The sequence below is a fragment of the Miniopterus natalensis genome, chromosome 3 (genome assembly GCF_054644295.1).
Source record: "Miniopterus natalensis isolate mMinNat1 chromosome 3, mMinNat1.hap1, whole genome shotgun sequence".
Taxonomy (NCBI): domain Eukaryota; kingdom Metazoa; phylum Chordata; class Mammalia; order Chiroptera; family Miniopteridae; genus Miniopterus; species Miniopterus natalensis.
This window is the reverse complement of record NC_142083.1, coordinates 32,871,974-32,893,059: the sequence shown is the minus strand read 5'-3', so window position 1 is coordinate 32,893,059 and position 21,086 is coordinate 32,871,974. Positions and strand designations below refer to the sequence as shown.

The following is a 21,086-nucleotide window of genomic DNA, read 5'->3' as shown; positions in this document are numbered from 1 at the left end:
TGGGGTTAGCAGTCTCATGAGGCAGGCAGGAAAATGGTAATATTGATAATACAATATATAAACTGAGAATTAGATTACTTCCCCAATATAATGGAAACTATAAACAGAGAAGCAATGATTAGAGTCTAATTCTTATTCCTAAAAAAGTGATTTCATTACTAAACCATACTACCTGGCCAGTTGAAAAGCACTGGAAGAACTATGCAAAAGATTAGAAACTAAGAAAATCTAAAAGCAAACACCTTAAAACAATTGCTTTTAAATAAATTGGGCTTACAGGAATACAAATCCAGTAGGCCACAATGTTTCCCGCCTCCTCCTAGGCAGGGCATACAGCTAGTGAATATGGAAACACTATCTAGCATTATTAAGATATATGAGAATATTATTAGACTGAACTGATATGAACATAAAACGAGAAAACAAAAGAGCTTAGATACAAGATTACATCATCTTATTCAAGATTTAACATCATTAGATGTTATAATAGAGAAAAAATTTAGGGGTAATTCAATTTCCTCACTCAGAACATAAGGTGAAACTCTCATCCATCTCTAAATTAGTAGTCATCTGAATACTAAAAATTTAAATCATCTCAAAATCTGATAAAATAATACTTTCATTTACTTTTTTTCTTTTTCTTTTTTTTTACTATGATAATACTTAGCATACAGTAACATTTGTTATGTGGTGGTTTATTTATATTGGGCTATTCTATTCCATCCCTCACTAATTTTGCATTTTTTCATTTTGCAATTATTTCTTGAACACCTACTATGTGCAAGTATTCTAGAAGCTGGGAAAACATTGATGCACCAGAAAGATATTCTGAGGTAGTAATTCCTTCCTCATGCTTCTAGACCTTTCTTGACATTGCTAGTTCTAGAATGCTCTGTGCTACCACTTCCTGTTGCATATTACTTTTTTTAAAGTTTAAATCTTTTCTCTTTATTTTTTTATTCTTTATTTTTTAAAATTGTAATTGAATTTATTGGAGTGACACTGGTTAATAAAATGATACAGGTTTTAGGGACTTTTTATTAATTAGTGTACATGAATGCTAGTACATGAACTAATAATCACTCACTTAAATATATGGAGTAAACACACAGAAGTATCTGGTGAATGTTGCTTGGACGAAAATAAAAATGAGTCCATAAAATAGTTCTTCCCCATTGTTTACTACAAATACACAGTATTTCAGCTCCCTTTGGTTTTTAAGACTACCCTAGGAACATTTCTCCTAATTCAGTTTTACAAGGAATAAAGGCAATTTCATTACAAATAACTTTATGTATATATATAATGTATATATATTATATATATGTATTTATTTTTATTTTTTTTCCTGCTAATCTCTCCAGAATCATCTATACTGCCACTCTGCCCCAGATAACTGGTGACAAGAAAGACTCTCTCCTTGACCAGTTTTAGTCAGGCTCCTCTGACCACTCTTTTTTTATTCTCATCCTGCCACCCCCTCCTATTTGACAACCACTAGCTTTTTCTCTATATCTATTGGTCTGTTTCTGTTTTTTTTTATGCATTTGTTTTTGGGGTGTTTTTTTTTAGAGTCCACATATATGTGAGATCATATGTTATTTGTCTTTCTGTGTGTGACTTATTTCACTTAGCGTAATACCCTTTAGGTTCATCCATATTGTTGCAAATGGCAAGATGTCATTCTTTTTTATTGCTAAACAACATTCCTCTGTGTGTGTGTGTGTGTGTGTGTGTGTGTGTGTGTGTGTGTGTGTTGGAGAAAAAGTAGGATATCATAAAGTAACTCAATCAAATTTTTAATTTAAAATGCAATATATAATAGGGGGGAAATTTTAATCTGTTTTTATTGATTTCAGAGAGGAAAGGAGAGGGAGAGATAGAAACATCAATTATGAGAGCGAATTATCAATCGGCTGCCTCCTGCACGACCCCACTAGGGATTGAGCCTGCAATTTGGGCATGTGCCAGGAATCAAACCATGGCCTCCAGGTTCATGGGTCAACATTCAACCACTGAGCCACACCACTCGGGCTATAATAGAAATTTTTTAACTGCAAAATTAAATGACTCATTTTAAAAAGATTAAAAATAATTACTTTAATTGTAAATTGACTAAGTGCTCCATTGAAAAAACACAGGGTGACTGAATGGATAAAAAAACAAGGCCCTTACATATGCAACTCCAGATCGAAAGACACACAGGGACTGAAAGTAAAGGGACAGAAAAAGATACTTCATGAAAATGGAAACGCACACACATCCATACAAAAGAAGCTGGACAGCAATATTTGCATCAGACAAATAGACTTAAAAACAAAGGCTTTAACAAGGGACAAAGAAGGACCCAACAATTCCACTTTTGGGTGCTTATCTGAAGAAAACAAAATACTAATTTGAAAAAATACATGCACCCCTATATTCACTGCAGCATTATTTACAACAGCCAAGACATGGAAGAAACCTAGGTGTTCATCGACAGAGGAATAATACTCAACCATGAAAAACAATGAATTCTTGCCATTTCCGACAACATGGATAGACCTAAAGTGTATTATGCTACATGAAGTAACTCAGAGAAAGACAAATACTGCATTATTTCACTTATGTGTAGAATCTAAAAGACTAAACAAAGGAACAAACAAAACTAATGGACTCAATAGATAAGAGAAAAACTGATAGTTGCCAGAGGACTGCATGGTGGGAGTATAAGCAAAAAGGTATTAAGAGGTACAAACTTAAGAGTTATAACTATGTCACGGGGATATAAAGTACAGCACTGGGAATACAGTCAATAATATCACAATAACTATGTACAGGGACAGATAGATAGTGGACTTTTTGTGGTGATCACTTTTTGTAAGGTGTATAAATGTTGTATACCTGACACTAATAAAATATTGTATATGTCAACTACACTTTAATTAAAAACAGCTTTACATTCCAGAATAAAAATTAGACATGAAAACCAAATAAACAAATAAATCATAAGGTTAAAAAAAAATTTTTAATCTGTGGCTTGGAATCCATATATGCAGAGGGCCAACTGCATAATTAACTGTTAATTATGAAAGCAGGTTAATCTGTCCTAATGTGGTTTTCGTAAGTCCTGAAATTTAGGAAAACTGACATGATAGGATTACTGCTGGATACTCACATCATCAAAACAAAAAATAACTTTGGAACCAAGGGCTATGGAATGATTGCTAGGTATTTACTGGTGCTACTGCACTAACTTTTTGAGGCTTGTTTGTAAAGATTTACTCCAATCATTATAAAGAATTGTTTAAATATGACTGAGTATTAAGTGTTTATTGAAGTCTTATCTTTGAGCAGAGCATTTAAAATTTATTCTCATTGTTTTTCTCCTTTTTTTGTAATTATAAAAATATATGCTCATTCTCAAATTTTCAAGTGTCTACTGCTCTCTCACTCCAAGGTAAGCACTTAACATTTTGGAATCTATCTTCCACTTTCTTCAATGTATACCAAACCAAACCAAACCATACACCCCATGAGACAGTGACAGTGTCTTTTTTACGTCTCATCACTAATTATATTTCTAGCTCTCAATAAAGTACTTAGTACAGAGCAGTCTCTCAATGAATTAAATAATTTGTTTATGCTCAATTCATATGTAATGTTGCACAATTTTTTTCTTTAAGTACACTGCAAATATTTCATGTCAGTATTGATGGAACCACATTACTTCCACTCTTATGGATATATGAAACTGTGTAATCAACAATCAGCATTACAGTTGTTACTAGTTTCTCATCATTACAAACAGGGCAACGAATATATATAAATACATAAATTTAAGGATATATGAATATGTACATGTATCACAGCATTTTAATTAAAAGGTCACTGATTTTTTTACACTTATTATCTACCTTGCTTTAGGCTCTCATAGATCACTTATATACATAAATTTTACATATGTGAAAGCTAATACAATAATACATTATAATCTGACTTTTTAATTTTTTATTTGTTAAAATACAATATAAATCTTAATAACATAACATGTTCCCAAGTACAAAATCTTGTGTGGGGGGGAGCTTACCATTCTTGCTGACATCCAGTTCCCTGAGATTAATGAGATTTGCAATAGATGCTGGTAACGTTGTTAAATCATTGTCTGGCAAACTCAGTTTGTGTAGAGATTGACAGTTAAAAAGTTGCTATTAAAACAAGGGAAGAAAGACTTTGATTATTTCTTAAGTTTCCTTAAATATTCCATTTATTAATCTTTATACAAATAAATTGTGTTATTAAAAGTGAATGAGTTATACCTACACAAATACCAGGAAAGACTTCTGTTTTATGCTCTTATGAATCTGAACACAATCACTCTACTCAGAATGATTTACATCCTCACACTTCTACCTTGAACAAAATGCACTTAGTGAGAATAAGTATATGGTAGTATTCTCTGCTGAGGTAGTAAACAATAAGTGGCTGTAAAATACTGTACATTTTGGAGCTCGTATTTCAAGCACCCTTATTCCAAAATGAAAGTTTACATAAATTAAATTCAAATAAGTACAACTGACTTAAAATTATTCAAAATATAGAATTATGGTCGTCTTATTATCTACCTTAAAATGAATATAACAAAACTGGAATTAAACACAAAATTTTAAGTTATTTACACAATTATTCAAGCAGTTAACATGAAGAGACAGAGGTTAAAAATTCTATTTTAAAAATATTTAAATTGTGTTGCATACCCTAAGATAAAATTAAACCAAAAAAAAAAAAAAACGGAAACAGTACACACAAATATACTGGCAGCATTATGGCAACATTGGGAATATCACATTTCTAGGCATAAAAATAACCAAAGGCAATTCTTGACAGTACTAACATACCTTTGGAAGCTCTTCAATCTGATTAGCATCTAAATAGAGCTCCTCCAAAGTTTTTTCAAAAGTGAAAATCTCTTTGGGAACCTGTTCCAAACTGCAATGAGAATAATCGAGAGTAGTGACAGTCTCCTCTTCCCCTCGTAGGCATCGACAGGGTACCAACCGCACAAACAAACTTCGTTTTGTAGTCATTTTTAGACACTGCAATATTCAAATAACAATAAATTCAGTTAAAACACACACAATATAACAATTTTTCAAAACGAATTATTCATTTATCACAATTTATATATTACAGATAAATACCTCCTCCCCTATACCCAATAAAATGCATTTAGCATTGCTGTACTATAAAATTTATATATACTAAATTTCAAATTAAACTCAAGCACTTCTGGCCCTGGCCAGGTAGCTCAATTGGTTAGTGTTGTCCCAATACTGTAAGGTTGGAGTTCGATCCCCTTTCAGAGCACATACAAGAAGCAACCAATGAATGCACAAATAAGTGGAACAACAAATCAATGTGTGCCCCCCCTCGTTCTTCTCTCTAAAAAACAACACAAAAATATTCAGTTTTAACAGTTTCTTTGGGTCTTCATTTCCATATGAAGGCTCACATGTCACTTAAAACTTATATTAAATAAACTTGTATGTTTTTCTCCTGTTAATCTGTCTTTGTTAGTTTAATTTTCAAACCCAGCCAGGGACCCAGAGAGGGTTGAGAAAACTTTTTTCTTCCCCTACACTATGTCAAACATCATATGTTTCTATCTAAAATCTTTGTCTCATGGGAAGGTAATGTACAGGACAGTGACTACAGTTAATAATATGTGTTGCATATTTGAAAGTTGCTAAGAGAATAGATCTTAAAAGTTCTCATTGCAGGAAAAACAGTTTGTAACTGTGTAGTGATAGGTGTTAACTCTCTTGTGATCACTTTGCAATACATACAAATATCAAATCATTATGCTGTACACCTGAAATGAATATAATGTCAATTATACCTGAATAAAAATAATAAAAATCTTGTTAACAAATAAATATCCAGAAAAGTTTACTGAATTCTTATTAACAATCTATGTTTATATGAAGGGGGTTACAGATAAGAATAAGCAGTTTTATTGATCTAACAAAAAGTTAATTGCCAAAGGGGAATTTAGCTTGTCCTTGTATGTTTCTGAGATAAAAAAAGGTTTCAAAAAATAAAGACAATGTTTTGTTCAAGAGATGCTAAGACCGTAATTGATAATGAATTAGGGGGACACCTAAGAATAATGGGAAAGAGTTCTCATCTGTTCTGTTCAATGTCGTTACCACTAGACCATATGGCATTTTAACCTTAAATTCAAGTTAAATCAAATAAAATTTAAAATCTAGTTTCTTGGTTGCACTAACCACACTAAAAATTTAAAAAAAAATTCTCATAGTGCTTTTTTTTTTTTGGAGAGAGTGGAAGGGAAGGGGAGAAACAAAGAAACATGGATGTGAGAGACACATTGACTGGTTGCCTCCTACACATGCCCTGAACGGGGCCCAGGAATCAAGCCTGCAACCGAGACCCTTGATCGGGAATCAAATCTGAGATCCTTTAGTCCATGGGCTGATGCTCTAACCACTGAGAAAACCAGCTAGGGCCACTCACCACATTTTAAATGCTGAATAGCCACATGTGGCCATGGCTACTATACTGAATAAGAGAAAATGCACAACATTTCTATCACTGAAGTTCTATGGAACAACAATGGTGAGATGTCTCAAACTATTATTTTGGTTCATCATATTATAACTACCGTGTTTATATTTATATGATAGTATCCAAGAACTTGAAAGATATGGCTTAAAAATCCATTTTCCAGAAGTCATAATGGGTTAGGGGATATAATTTCTGAGAATAAAGGACATGAAATGCTACTATTAAATATATGTGATTTTTTTAAAAGAGTCTATTTTAGGTATTATCATCTGTGCAGGGCACTAGAGGTATAAGGCAATTCACAGGGCAGAGTAACTGGGTTTTTTATTGCATTTATTGGGGTGACACTGCCTAATAAAATTACACAGGTTTCAGGTACACAAGTCTTCAACACATCATCTGTACACTGTACTGTGTGCTCACCACCCCAGTCAGGTCTCCGTCCACCATTTGTCCTTTCTCAGAGTAATTGCTAATGAAGGTGAAACAACTGCCAAGATTTTTCTGTACTATAAATCATGAATAGATAGAACACGTTGCAGACAGATGTTCAGAAACTGCAGAATGCAGAAGAGACAATGAATTCAGAAAAGGAATTAGATGCCTATCTCTAGGAAGCTACAACAAGAGTTTACAACTCAAATGATAACTTCCTGTGGACACAGGCTATGAAGAGAGCAGTTCAGACCTCAGATTAAACGGTGGGCCTTGAGCAAATACAAAAATGGACCCCAATTTAGCAGGCTAAAAACTGCTGATTGAAAACAAGGGAAACATTACTGAGGGGAGAGGAGGGAACTAACATATGAAAGAGAAATATATGAGTAACAACATCCAAAGAGTTCCTCCCTTACACAATACTATAAGAAAGTAAACCAAAGGAAGAAAGCCTAGCCTGGTCTGAACAGGAAGTGATCAACATGGAGACTACTAATTAGAATTTTCGTGTTTTGATAAGCAAGAGCGACGTTATAAATCAGGCTTAAAACAGTAGATGTAAAAATTTTCTAATCAAGTGAAGAAAGAGGAGCTAGCCAAGAAGAAGCAAAATAAGAAGCCAAAACACTTTCTTTTTTAATTTCTCCCCCCAAAACACTTTCTAACAAAAAAAATTAAAGCCACTTACCACTTGGCTGAATTTATCTCCCTGCTGTTTCTTAATTGAGCCAACATTCTATGGAAACAAACAAACAAACAAAAAACCCGAAAAACAAAATTAACAAAAAATTAGATCTTTATGACTCTAAGAAACATCTCTTCTAATTTCCTATTTATCTCAAAATGTAAATTTAACTTCTCAAAAACTCACCAGTATAAACTAACACACACAAACTTACTAACTTCTAAAGAAATGGATTATTCTTAATTCATTTGTAAACTATTGATGCCCTGTTCTATATCAAATAACAAATATCCTTCTATCTACCATTAAAATCCCATTTATGTGATCTTACTGAGAAATGATCAAGTTTTTCCAAGCAAATAAACTTTAATCACCAATTATATTTAAATTTAGTAGTTTCTGATGGTTTTATGTGGCAGAAACTGTTAATAGCTTATCAGATTCTATTCCTCCTTCCAGAATTTTTCTTCTCTTAGGTTGGCAATAGACCCCACTAAATACCCACTTTTGAACTTTCCAAGAAGACTGCACAGGTGATGGATGGATGACACAGTTAAAATCAGTGACATATACTCAGAAGTCTGCTTTGGGGGTGGAATGAGGGTTGGTTCTACCAAAAAAATGTGCTTTCTGTATCCAGAACTAGGTGTGAATGTGGTATCTACTGCGCAACAATCATCCTAGAACCCTAACTCAACAAGAATGAGGGTTAAAACCCAATCAGTAAGGCTGACAGAGGGGAAACACAGCCAGCTGTGCAGTCTCTAATAGCACTGCTGTTAGAATTACCTGAAGCAATGCTAACTACTACCTAATTCTGGATGTCTTAGTTTGTAAGAAAACGACATCTTCTATTTGCTTAAAGCATTGCTAAATTTTCTATACTTTTAGCCAACATATTCCAAAGTGAGATAACCTGAAACCCAAAACAACAGCATTACTAAAAAGCATATACATCAGAAGAAATATTTCTTAAAAATTCAGTGATATTAATATGTGTTTCAAAGTTTTACAAAGTGACCCTAAATATAACAGGCTATTTGTCTCTATGCTAAATGGTTTAGGACTACTGAGTTTAATCTTCTTCACAAATTCTACATATAGGACATGCCACAAACAAGCAAAGGATAGCCACTAAATACTGTCATTCAACAAACTCCCACATATGCGGTAGTCTGGCAGAATGGAACTGCCAATGCAACTGAAATGGATAAGACTACGGAAGGAGCACGTTGGAGAGAGAGATGAGAAGTTTGTGCTTAGAAACTTCAGTGTGAAACACTGACAGATGTCTCAGTGGGGTCCCGAGTAGGCAGCTGGATATGGGTATTCAGAATGTAGGAAAGAGATGCAAACTGAGGATATACATTTTGAAGTCATCTGCTTAGAGATGACATTTAAAGCAATAAAATTAGATGAAAGCATCAAGGGCATAAAAGTAGATAGAAAAAAGGACAGGTTCAATGATTGAGCCCAGAGACGACATAAAAATGGATAAAAAAGAAGAGATGGAACCATTAAGGACACTGAAAAGCAGCAGTGAGTCAAGTGAAACACTAAAAAGGGTGATATCTTAAGAGCTAACTGAAAAAAAAAGTTTCAAGGAGGAAGACGTCATCAGCTGTGTTAGTAAGAACTTAGAATTACCACTGTATAGCAATGCAAAGGTTATTATCTTGACATCACTTTCTGTGGAGTGCTGGAGACAAAACAGTGCTCGGAGGGGATTCAAGAAATAAGACAGCACAGCACCCCTGACATCACAAACACGACAGCTGAGGCACCTGGCCGTGGAGGGCATTAGGGAGACAGAGCAGCGGTGAGGACAGAATATGAACCGAGTCACAACAGTGGGGCTGTAGGCAGGTGGAAATAATCCAGTTAAAGAAAGAGCCCAATGGTGAAGTTTTATAAAGAGATTCAGGCAACAATTCACTGCCCGTCCTAACAAAATCTCTCACCAGTGAAAAAGCTGCTCGAGGAGGAAAACAGAAGAAACCTGGGGTGTGATGGAAGAACTAGCTGAATAAAATTCATGCCGGGTATTTTTAAAAAGTGCAGATTACCACGCCTTTTAGACGTTCTGATTTAAGATATTAGATATAAAACTCAAGATTCTTTCCCCACCTCATACCCTCTTCTACTTCCCCCACCCCCAAAACTCAAGACTCTTACTTTTTTGCTGTTACTCCTCATCTGAGGATATTTCTGCACTGATTTTTAGAGGGAGGGAGGAACACCGATGTGAGCCACACACATCGACTGGCTGCCTCCCGTGTGCTCCCAGCCAGTTGAAGCTGCAACCCAGGCACATGCCCTTGATGGGGATCTAACCCGAGACTCTTCAGGGTAAGCAGGCCAAGGCTCTAATGACTGAGCAACACCGGCCAGGGCAGCTCAAGATTCTTTATCTAAAACATCGTGAAGGAAAACTGCTCAAGGTAGAAGAAAACTTCAGAATTCTCCATCTCAGTTTAGGAGGAATGACACAATTTGTGGAACAAGAGGGCCTAATTGTTTTTACAGAAAAAAACTCATTCCACAATTGGAAATATGCCTACAAATGCCAACACCTCACATAGAATTGGTTTACTTACCTCTGAAGTCCTAACATTAGGTCATTCTTCAACCAGAGGGAGGAGTCAGAGGGAGAATGAGGAAAGAAGCAGCTCAATATGGCTCATAATCAAACTCAGGGAAGGTGAAAGGATGCAGGGAAGGAGAACCAGAGGTCTGTGTGTAAATTTCTAACATATAATTGGTTCTGTTCAACAACAGGTCAATAAAAGCTGTGCCAGGCAACATTCGTGGCAGTATGTATCACAAACATATTGTACATTCGCAATGATGTTGCTTAATGTGGTAGGAAAATTAAATCTTGGCATTATTTCAAACCAAGAAACATCTTAACTCTTTCCCATAACACACAATCCTGTGGTAGGAATAACTTTCTCATGTGTATTCCCATATTTTTCTTTATTTCCTCATATTCATCTCCATGCCAGAGTAATTCCCAATCTTCAAAGTTTCTGCTAATGACCTTTAATAATTTCTTTTCCTCCTTGAACTCTCTCTTTTTTTTAAAATATATCTTTACTGATTTCAGAGACAGGAAGGGAGGGGGGAGAGAGATAGAAACATCAATGATGTGAGAGTCATTGATCAGCTGCCTCCTGCACACCCCCGACTGGGGACTGAGCCAGCAACCCAGGCATGTCCTGACAGGGAATTGAACCATGATCTCCTTGATCACAGGTCAATGCTCAACTGCTGAGCCACCTCTGGCCAGGCACCTCCTTGAACTCTTTAAACATGATCTGGGTAGCCTTGATGGAACAGAACAGGATGGTGAAATAAACCAAGGAGAATCCTAGTTCTCTAACATACTCTAAGGAACAACTGATTTTGAACACATGCAGCAATATGATATACCAAGTAGGTGTATTTTTCCTCCCGTCTTAAAAAGGACCTCTCCTGAAGACATCTCTCCAGCTACCAAACCATTTCTCTGCTCCTTTTAACAGCAAAATTCCAAACAAGCTGTCTATACAATATACACTGCCTTCAATTATTCCATCAACTGTTCCTAACCCCACTCCAATCACACTTTTACTCCCAATACCTCAACGGAAACTGTTTTTCCTAGGTGATCAAAGACCTACATATTGCCAAATCCAACAGAGAATTCTAAGTTCACATCTCACTTGATCAGCAGCATCATTCCCCACTACTTTACACATTTTCTTAACTTAGCTTCCAAAGCAACACATCCTCCTAATTTTGTTCCTACACCACTGGTCACACCTCAGTCTCTTTTGCTAGTTGCTCCACTTTATGCCAACCCCTTAACACATTATAGTGACAGAGAACACAGATATTGGCCCTCTTCTCTATCTATACTCATCCCTAGATGATATCCAGTTTCAAGTTCTGAATGTGATCAACTCTTTAAATACTAAGTACTCTAATGACACCTGTCTCAGTCTGGGTTCTCTCAAAAGCAAAGGCTGAAATAAGAACTTGAGTGCAGGTATTCTGTCTAGGAGATTATCTGAGGGAGCAGGAAGAGTATGACAGAGACGGAGCGAAAGTCAATATAAGGAATGGTACATTATCAGAATCACCCATAAGAGCAACTGGGGCTCATTTTACTTAAACCTCCTGACAAGTGCACAGATCTCTCAGAATTGTCTGTCTATAGGATGAGAGGTGAGCTGTTGTTACCCATTTGTGCCTGTCTCCCACTGCTTAGGAATTGCCTCTAGGGACATTAACTTTCCTTCGCTACTAGCCCATGGTATTTCCCAGGTCTAGTTAGCCTCCCATAGCAGAGAAATCACTGGGGCTCACTTTCTCTAGGAATATCAGCCTGAAGTGACTGAGCTCTCATGGTACGGCTTCTGCACCTAGAGTTAAAATCAGAGGTGAGCCAACAGGATGTGATGCTAGACACCAGAATGGCTTTCTAGACACCAGAATGACTCTATTTAGTGGAGGAATTTAAAGAAGACAGGAAGTAATGATTAGAAAAGAGGGAGAGTAAAAATGATGAATGAATCCAAAGAGCTGGTTCTGTTTTTGGTGGGAGTAGCCAAATATAAACATTAAGAATAAACAATTTCCCAGCAAGTCTAAAGATACGGAACACACCAGTAGAAATCAGAATGGGAATTTAATAGCACAAATAAAAAGTATTTTTGCATTTAGGACTAGATAGACCTTTATCTATCATACACTGCAAAACAAGAAGATTTTTTTTAAATTACTAAGTTAACATATTTTAAATTTTGATAACTTTCTATAAAAATATAAATTATAAAACTGTCTCAAGAAATAGAAAATCATGAATGAAATTTAAAAGTTTGTCAATAAATTACTTCTCTGAAAGACTAAGCACTTGCAAACTTTCAAGGAATGGAATTTAATCACAAGATTCAGGACTCGTTATGTTCCCAATTCATGTACAAATTCAGCATAACTCATACCAACACCTATCAAAGTTAACATAAATATCTACATACCATTTGTATTCAAGAAAACTTCAAAAAACCCTAAATTATAAAGAAGAAACTCGAATGCAGTAATACTACACATGACTGAGGAAAATAAACTCTAGAAATGCCAAGATGAATGAACATGAGAAAAACCTATTAACAGTACATCACACAAACAATGAAGGGGTGGGGAGGAAGGAATCTTCCTGACACTGCCAAAAGGGAATCTAACATTCTTTTTTTTTTAAATTTTACTTTTGTTTAAATTACACATGTCCCTTTCCCCTCCCCAATGACCCATTCCACCCGTCCCTTTCCCCTCCCCAGTCCCTTTCCCCACCGCTGTCCGTGTCCTTGGGTTGTGCATATATGCATATAAATTCTTTGGTTACTCTCTCCCCTTCCACTCGCCCACCCTCCTCCATCCCTCTGACATTCGTCAGTCTGATTTATGCTTCCATGTCACTGAATCTATTCTGTTCATCAGTTTATTAAGTTCTGGAATTTAATATTCTTGACAAAAATCTCAGTAAACTAGAAACAAGATATTTCCTCAGTTAAAAAAAAAATCAACTGTTAGCATCACGTTCAAGAAAATGAATACTAGAGACATTCCCATTAAAATTAAAGAGTATCAACCCTATCTAGCAAATGAAAAAAAACACACAAACAAAAACCAATCCACAAAATGAGAAAATATTTTTAAATCATGTGTCTGATAAGAGACTTGTATCCAGAATAGATAAAAAACTCTTACAACTCAATAAAAAGACAAATAATAAAACTAATGGGCAAAAGATGTATCTATATTCAAAGATATAATAATGGCTAATAAGCACATGACAAGATGCTTAACATCACTAGTCATTAGGGAAATGTGAATCAAAACCCCAATGAGATAAAATTTTACACCAACTAGCAATGACTATAATGAAAAAGGCAAATAACAAGTGTCAGGGAGGGTGTGGAGAAACTGGAACCCTCATACATTACAGACGGAAACATAAATTGGTAGTCACTTTTGGAAAATAGTTTGGCAGTTCCTCCAAAAAGTTAAACATAATTACCACATGACCCATCAAATTCCACTCCAAGGTATCTAACCAAGAGGACGGAAAACACACGCTTTCAGAAAAACTTGCAACTACTGTTCACAGAAGGATGAGCCAAGGCGAACAAAAAGTAGAAACAATCTGGTATCCATCAGCTAATGATCAGATAAATAAGATACTGTGTATCCGTACAATGCAACGTTAGTCAGCTGTAAAAAGAGAGAAACTACAGCCCTGGCTGAAGTGCGAAGTCATTAGAGCGTCAGCCTGCGTACCAGAGGATTAGGGGTTTGATTCCCAGGCAAGGGCACACAGGTTGCGGGTTCCATTTGCCTCCCCCCAAGCCCCCAGGTAGCAGCAAGTGTTGGAGGCAACAAATCGATGTGTCTCCTCCACACTGATGTTTCCGTCTCTCTCTCCTCTCCCCTCCCGGCTCCTCTCCCCCTACACCCGCACCTTTCCACTCCAACAATCAATGGAAAAAATATCCTCAGTCCTTAGGTGAGGACTTAAAAAAAATTTTTTTAAAGAGATAAACTACAAAGATACACGATATGACACGGATGAACTTTGGAAACATTATACTGTGGTAAAGAAGCCAGACACAAAAGGCCAAATATCATAAAATTCTATTTTTATGAAATGGTCCAAATAGGCAAATTAATGGAAACAGAAAGTAGATTAGTGGTGTCCAGGGTCTAGGGGCAGGGGGAAAAAGGAGTGGCTGCTAATCGGTATGGATTTTTTGGGGAGTGATGTTTTTGGAATTAGACAGTGATTATTGGCTGCAAAGCCTTGTAAATGTACCAAAAATTAACGAACTGTACACCTTAAACTGGTGAATTCTGTTGTATACGAATTATAAGCTCAACTGAAAAATAACTTAAAAAAAAAAAAAAAATACCAGACACCAGTTAATGCCACTATTGTTTTTTATGCAGTGTGTATGCTACCCTAGAAACTGAACCAAAGCTGTTGAAAAGCATGACCTGATTCGAGAATCCTGGACACTGTGCCACAGTGCTTCAAATTCCACCATTACTTATTTATTTTGGATCTTCTCCAAACATCTCTATTAAAATGCAAATTCACCTGGTGAAGACAAGGCTCTAATTTCTTAAGATAAATTTCTTATATGCATGTTTTTTCCTAAGTTTAACAGAAGAGACACTATAGAGAAGGAACCATGAGCAAAGAACAAAAAATAAGGAGAAATTGCAAATCAAAACAGAACAAACAAAAAAATATCACAAGAGAGAATAGTTTGAAATCCTCATTTTTCTATAAAGCTAATGTTTTTGCTTTGGGGTTACCTTAGCCTGGTTCTGATTATAAACATTACAAGCCTTCCAAAGAAAACCAGATCACTCTCAACACTGTTACAGGAAGATTTTAAAAGCTTAATTATTAACACTTTAAGTAAAGCTTAAAAATACGACATGATGAAAGCCTTATCTTAAAAGATTCATGTTTAGTAGGGTTCAGATTAATATTTTAGGTATAATATCTGTAATTCTATTAAACCATCCTAAACATCCCTTGGGCTAAAGACCCATTTACTTTTTAAGTAAAATAGCATCATATATGTAGAGAAAACTAGAAGAAAAAAATTTAATTTTCTTCTAATCAAACATTGCTTTTTCTTCTATCTTTTAACTACATCATTTAGTCATCTATTTATTGACTGCCTCACTACTAAGGGTGCTTTGGGAACATAAAGTATATGTGATTGTCTGACCTCAAAGAGCTTATAAAATATAATACAAGACAGAAATCCATTTTACAAAGTCATATTAAAAGGCAATAGTTAAAATGGCACATGGTTAAAAATCTGCTAGAAAGCAAGAAATAAACATTCTAGAAAGATGCCTGAACACCAGAAAGAAAACTATTACCATCGTTGTTATTAGTAGGACAAAAAAATGTTTGGGCTTTGAAGAAATACCAATTCTTAGTAAGAAATCACTATAGTAGAGAATATACAGTTTAAAATAGGGGTGGGGAACATCCGGCCCGCGGGCCTTTGCAGAATCATTTGGTCTGGCCCTGCTGAGGCAACCAAAAAGGGGACTCGAAATTCAATAAATCTAGTTTTTTCCACAGCTAATTTTTAAGCTGATAATTCTGTATGGCCCGAGAATGATGTAATAAATATCCAAATGGCCCTTGGCAGCAAAAAGGTTCCCCACCCCTGGCTTAAAGCATTAATTATCTTGCTATCATGCATCAATTTTCAACCAGTGTGCCACGAGAATTTTTAAAATATGCAATACCTGACTATTTAGTCCGGAGCAATGGCCTCTTTTCCCTTAGATTGTCAAATAAAAACAAAAAACAGCCAACACAAAAATAGCAGTCTGGTGTAAATGAATCAAAATTATACCTATTTCTTTGGCAGATTGGGGAAAAAACTTATCTTTTGGTGTGCCGCAGAATTTCAGTAAAAGCTCTGTGTGTGCCATGAGATAAAAAAGGTTGAAAATGCTGCTGTAGTGCGAACTTCTATAAACTATTCCATTTAACCAAAGTGGAATTAGAAACTCCTGTTTCATTTGTAGTTATAAGAAGTCACTGTCCTAAAGTCAGAATTTAAATTGAGGTTTAGCAATTGTCTCACTAGTTGATAATACAAAGTAAAAACAAAAATGGACATTTATTGATTGCTACTCTGTCTAGGTACTCTGCTAAACACATGAATAACCTCATTTATTATTCAGAATAACCCTGTAAAGTAGTTCTAGTTTTGTACCCACTCCACAGATGAGGGAAGTGTGTTGCTTAATTAGCTTATACAGATCTCCCTCCACCCATCAAAAAGTTCCCTTTACACCACTTTGCTTTTATACTTGTAGGAAAGCAAAATGGATTTCTGATATGCTCTTCTTTCATTAGAAAACAAAATCCTGAAACTGTCTTCTACCCAGCCAGAAAAAGTTCAAATGAGAACAATGATGGTCAAGGGTACTGAAAATACTATATCCATCCATGTCCATTTTACTCTTAGATCAAGTTAGAGTACCCACCCAAAAATCTATTCTTTGGAAGCATAGTAGCTAGCCTACTTTCATCTATAATCCATCTTCACTGAGTTTCTGTATATTGTTACCCTTCTCTATTACAAAAACAAAAATTATGAAAAAGACCCTGAGCGCCATAGAATACGCGCTGTTAAACTGTTGTCAACAACACTGTCCCTTCATTTACTCAGCAGCTCTTTCATAAGGGAATTCACATTTTGAAATCACTTATAATTTAAATGCTAAAAGATCTTTCATCTCCTCTAAAGAACTTGTGATGTTTATTTAGGGAAATGAGAATCGTGGCTCACAGGGAGCTTCGCCATATCTGATGTTCTATCACAGCAATGACGCTAAATTACTTAAAAGTTACATAGTTCCTCCTTTCTTTGGATCCAATTTTCTAATCCTATTAACGATAGTATTCCCATCCTATTAAAAGTCACCTCAAACCTTAATTTTAAAAAGAAATATCAAAATAATAGTCAAAATGGTCAAATTGAACACACAGGGATCTTATTTAAATAATTCTATCATATGGCAAAAGAATACAAAAACAAGTCAAAAAAAGTTTGCAGTTCAAGATCTAAAAACAAACAAACAAACAAACAAAGCTAGAAAGTTATACAGCGAACTAAGGACATGAGTAAAAAAGCTGAATGGAACACTGGATCCTGACAAAAGAATGTTTCTTCCTTCACCAGATTAAAGGCAGTGCTACTTAGAGACTCCAACGGAACTGAGCAGGACTTCATCTGGTATGTGTTCCTCGCCCTCTCCCCTGAGCCAGAACAGTTCTTAGCACAAGGCAGATGCATAAATGCTGTCTTTATATATAACTTCTAAAGCTAGGAGAACAGAATCTAGGCTCTGTTTCTCCTCCAGAAATCTGCCTCAAATCCTTGCTCCTACATAGGAAAAGTAGACTAGCTAGAAAGATGAGATACCCGTAGTGCAGGAAGAAACTGCTCCGTAAACTGATACACTGAAATCTCTTCACCCCCCACAAGTCAAAGCACTCTACTCTGAAGTGCCCAATACTAGGATATACTGCAATGCTTGGCAGAGACGGTAGGTTAAAAAGTAGATAAAAAGTAAAACAGAATTTTGTCATTTTTAAGGTAAATGAGTAGATCTAAATTAATTTAACAAGTAAAAACTGAGAATCTATGTGTTGAATACTATGCTATGAAAAAATGAATGGAAACACTATAAAATCCCATCAATAATAAATTACAGCAGAGCTACATAAAAGAAAATTATGTAATCACTGAAATGGTGACTTTTTATGCATAAATGGAAATCTGCTCATAATAAAAGGAGAACAAAGCTAGGAACAGTGTTTCTCAAAACAAAAAATATATATCTTATGCACATACACACAAGCTTAAGAAAAGACTGGAAAGAAACACAACAAAATGCCTATACAAATATTCCCAACTGATTTTCAACAAAGATGCAAGCAATTTAACAGAAGAAGAACGCAGCCTTTTCAATAGTGCTGAAGCAACCGGACATCCATAGGCCTTATTTAAAAATTCACTCAATATGGACCACAGATTTAAATGTAAAATCTGGTGGGACTTTCCAGACGCTCAGTGGGAGCACGGCTGCCCAAGCTGCACACAGCAATGGGCTCTTTCCCGCTCCCCCACACCGGCCATGGCCCACTCACTGGTTGTCAAAACTGGTGAAAGAAATCACTTACTATGATGTTTTGGGAGTCAAACCCAAAGAAGAACCGAAAAGGCTTATAAGAACCTGGCCTTGAAGTATCACCCTAATAAGAACGCAAAGGAAGGAGAGAAGTTTAAACAGATTTCTCAAGCTTATGAAGTGTTCTCTGATGCAAAGAAAGGGGGATTATATGACAAAGGAGGAAAACAGGCAATTAAAGAAGGTGGAGCAGGTGGCAGTCTGGGCTCTCCCATGGATATTTCGACATGTTCTTTGGAGGAAGAGGAAGGATGAAGAGAGAACGCAGCATCAGCTCTCAGTAACCTTAGAAGATCTACATAATGGTGCAGTTGAGTACTGTCCCAACTGCCAAGGTACTGGGATGCAAATGAGAATTCATCCAACAGGACCTGGGATGGTTCAGCAATTTCAATCTGTGTGCGTGGAGTGCCAGGGCCATGCAGAACAGATCAGTCCTAAAGACACATGCAAAAGCTACAATGGAAGGAAGATAGTTTGAGAGAAGAAGCTTCTAGAAATTCATATTGATAAAGGCATTAAAGGTGGCCATAAGGTAACACCCCATGATGAAGAAGACCAGGAACCAGGACTGGAGCCAGGAGATATCCTTGTTTTAGATCAGAAGGGCCATGCTGTTTTTATTCTACAAGACCTTTTCCTGTGTATGGACATACAGCTGGTTAAAGCATTGTGTGGCTTCCAAAAGCCAACAGCTACTCTTGACAACCAAACCACAGTCATCACCTCTCATCAGGTCTGATTGTCAAGCATGGCGATATCAAGTGTGTGCTAAATGAAGGCATGCCAGTTTATAAGAGACCAGATGAAAAGAGGCGCCTAATCATTGAATTTCAGGTAAACTTTCCTGAGAATGGCTTTCTCTCTCTTAATAAACTTTCTTTGCTGGAAAAACTCCTACCTTGGCCCAGCCGAGTGTGGCTCAGCAGTTGAGCATCAACCTAGGATCCAGGAGATCGTGGTTCGATTCCTGGTCAGGGCACATGCCTGGGTTGCAGGCTCGATCCCCAGTCGGGAGCATGAAGGAAGCAGCTGATCAATGACAACTCTCTCATCATTGATGTTTCTCTCTCCATCTCCGTTCCTCTCTCTCTTAAATCAATAAAAACATATTTAAAAAACAAACAACACCTGTAATACTCTCAACAATAAAGATAAAATTTAAATAATAATAATAAAATAAAAATAAAAAAATAAAAAAAAAACTCCCACCTGAAAGTAAGTAGAAGAGACTGATGAAATGGCCAGGTAGAACTGGTGGACTTCGATCAAAATCAAGAAAGATGGTGCCCAGCTGGCATGGCTCAGTGGTTGAGCATCATTCTAGGAACCAAGAGGTCAGGGTTCGATTCCCGGTCAGGGCACATGCCCAGGTTGCAGGCTCGATCCTAGGTCGGGGACAACTCTCTCATCACTGATACTTCTATCTCTCTCCCCCCTCCCTTCCTCTCTCTGAAGATATATTGATTTATCTCTGAAAATAAATCAATGTATATTAAAAAAAAAAAAAAAAAGATAGTGCCATTACCATGGAGAAGCATCTGAGGATGATGACCACCATCCTAAAGGTGGTATTCAGTGTCAGACCTCTTTAAGGGGCCAGTGAGTAAAACTCACTGCTGGAACTTTTTAAAATAGGTTTAATCTTTATTGTTGAAAGTTTACAGATGTCCCCTTTTATTCCCCCACTGGGCCCCTCCACCCTGCTCCCGCCCCTTTCCCAAGCCTTCCCCACACTATCATTTGTCCATGGGCTATGCATATAAGCATATAAGTTCTTTGATTAATCTCTTCCAGGCCTCAACCACCCCCCCACCCCCCCCCCCGCAAAAAACTACGTCAGTCTGTTGCATGTTATATGCAGTAGTGAATGAGTGGACTATAATCATAATATGCTCACTACTTTCTATTGTTTTTTGTTTTAATATTCAACTATAGTAGTGTTTTAACAGTTAAATGAAGGATAAACTCAAATATAAAAGCTCTGACTTTGCCCTGCATGTATGATGACTTCAGTGTACAAGGTAAGTTTAATAACTACTTTTAACACCCCCTGCCTTGCCCTGACCAGTGCTGATCAGTGGTTAGAGCGTCAGCCCGCACACCAAAGGTCGCAGGTTCGGTTACTGGTCAAGGACATGTACATGGGTTATAGGTTCCATCCCCGGGCTCAGTCAATTTGTAGAGAGGTGTTAGCCTGTATAGTTGTATTAAGTGGGATTCATTATGATACCTCTGCATTTATTCTATTGCCTCAACTGTTATTTGAAGATAGCATGCCATAAAATTTAGCCTGCAGTATCAGTGACAGAAATGATACTTTTCAAAAGAAGGGGTTTATCATAATAAGCTGCTTCTAGAGGGACTGCACTTATAGAATTGCATTCCCTTCTTCATGCCATCTTTTTTTAAATATATATAATGGTATCAGTCCTTAGTTGTATTTTTTTCCTTCTCTTTGGATCATGGTAAGCCTCAGAGTAGTGACTTCTGGAGCAGGCTAACTTGGAAGTTAGGGACAAGCAAAACATCTTATATTTAAAAACAGCATAATTCATAAAGGAGTGTTAAATTAGACCTCATAAAATGAAAAATTTTGCTCTGTAAGACTTGTTAA

The 21,086-nt window shown here is 36.3% G+C and overlaps 1 protein-coding gene and 1 pseudogene across 9 annotated transcripts in view; one reads left to right on the top strand and one right to left on the bottom strand.

The window, feature by feature from the left end:
• ERBIN (erbb2 interacting protein) overlaps positions 1 to 21,086 on the bottom strand; it is a 92,991-nt gene that overhangs the window by 56,342 nt on the left and 15,563 nt on the right. For 7 of the 9 annotated variants that reach the window (XM_016202653.2, XM_016202655.2, XM_016202657.2 and 4 more), the window contains exons 2-3: positions 4,878 to 5,075; positions 4,070 to 4,187 (exon numbers count right to left, since the gene is read on the bottom strand). In XM_016202653.2, coding sequence (XP_016058139.2) covers positions 4,070 to 4,187; positions 4,878 to 5,066 — 307 coding nt within the window. In that variant the 5' untranslated portion in view covers positions 5,067 to 5,075. Of the gene's footprint in view, positions 1 to 4,069; positions 4,188 to 4,877; positions 5,076 to 7,693; positions 7,742 to 21,086 lie in introns of those variants that run through there. The other 2 variants (XM_016202654.2, XM_087815395.1) reach the window with 2 other exon arrangements.
• LOC107529301 (dnaJ homolog subfamily A member 1 pseudogene) lies at positions 17,809 to 20,075 on the top strand (annotated as a pseudogene).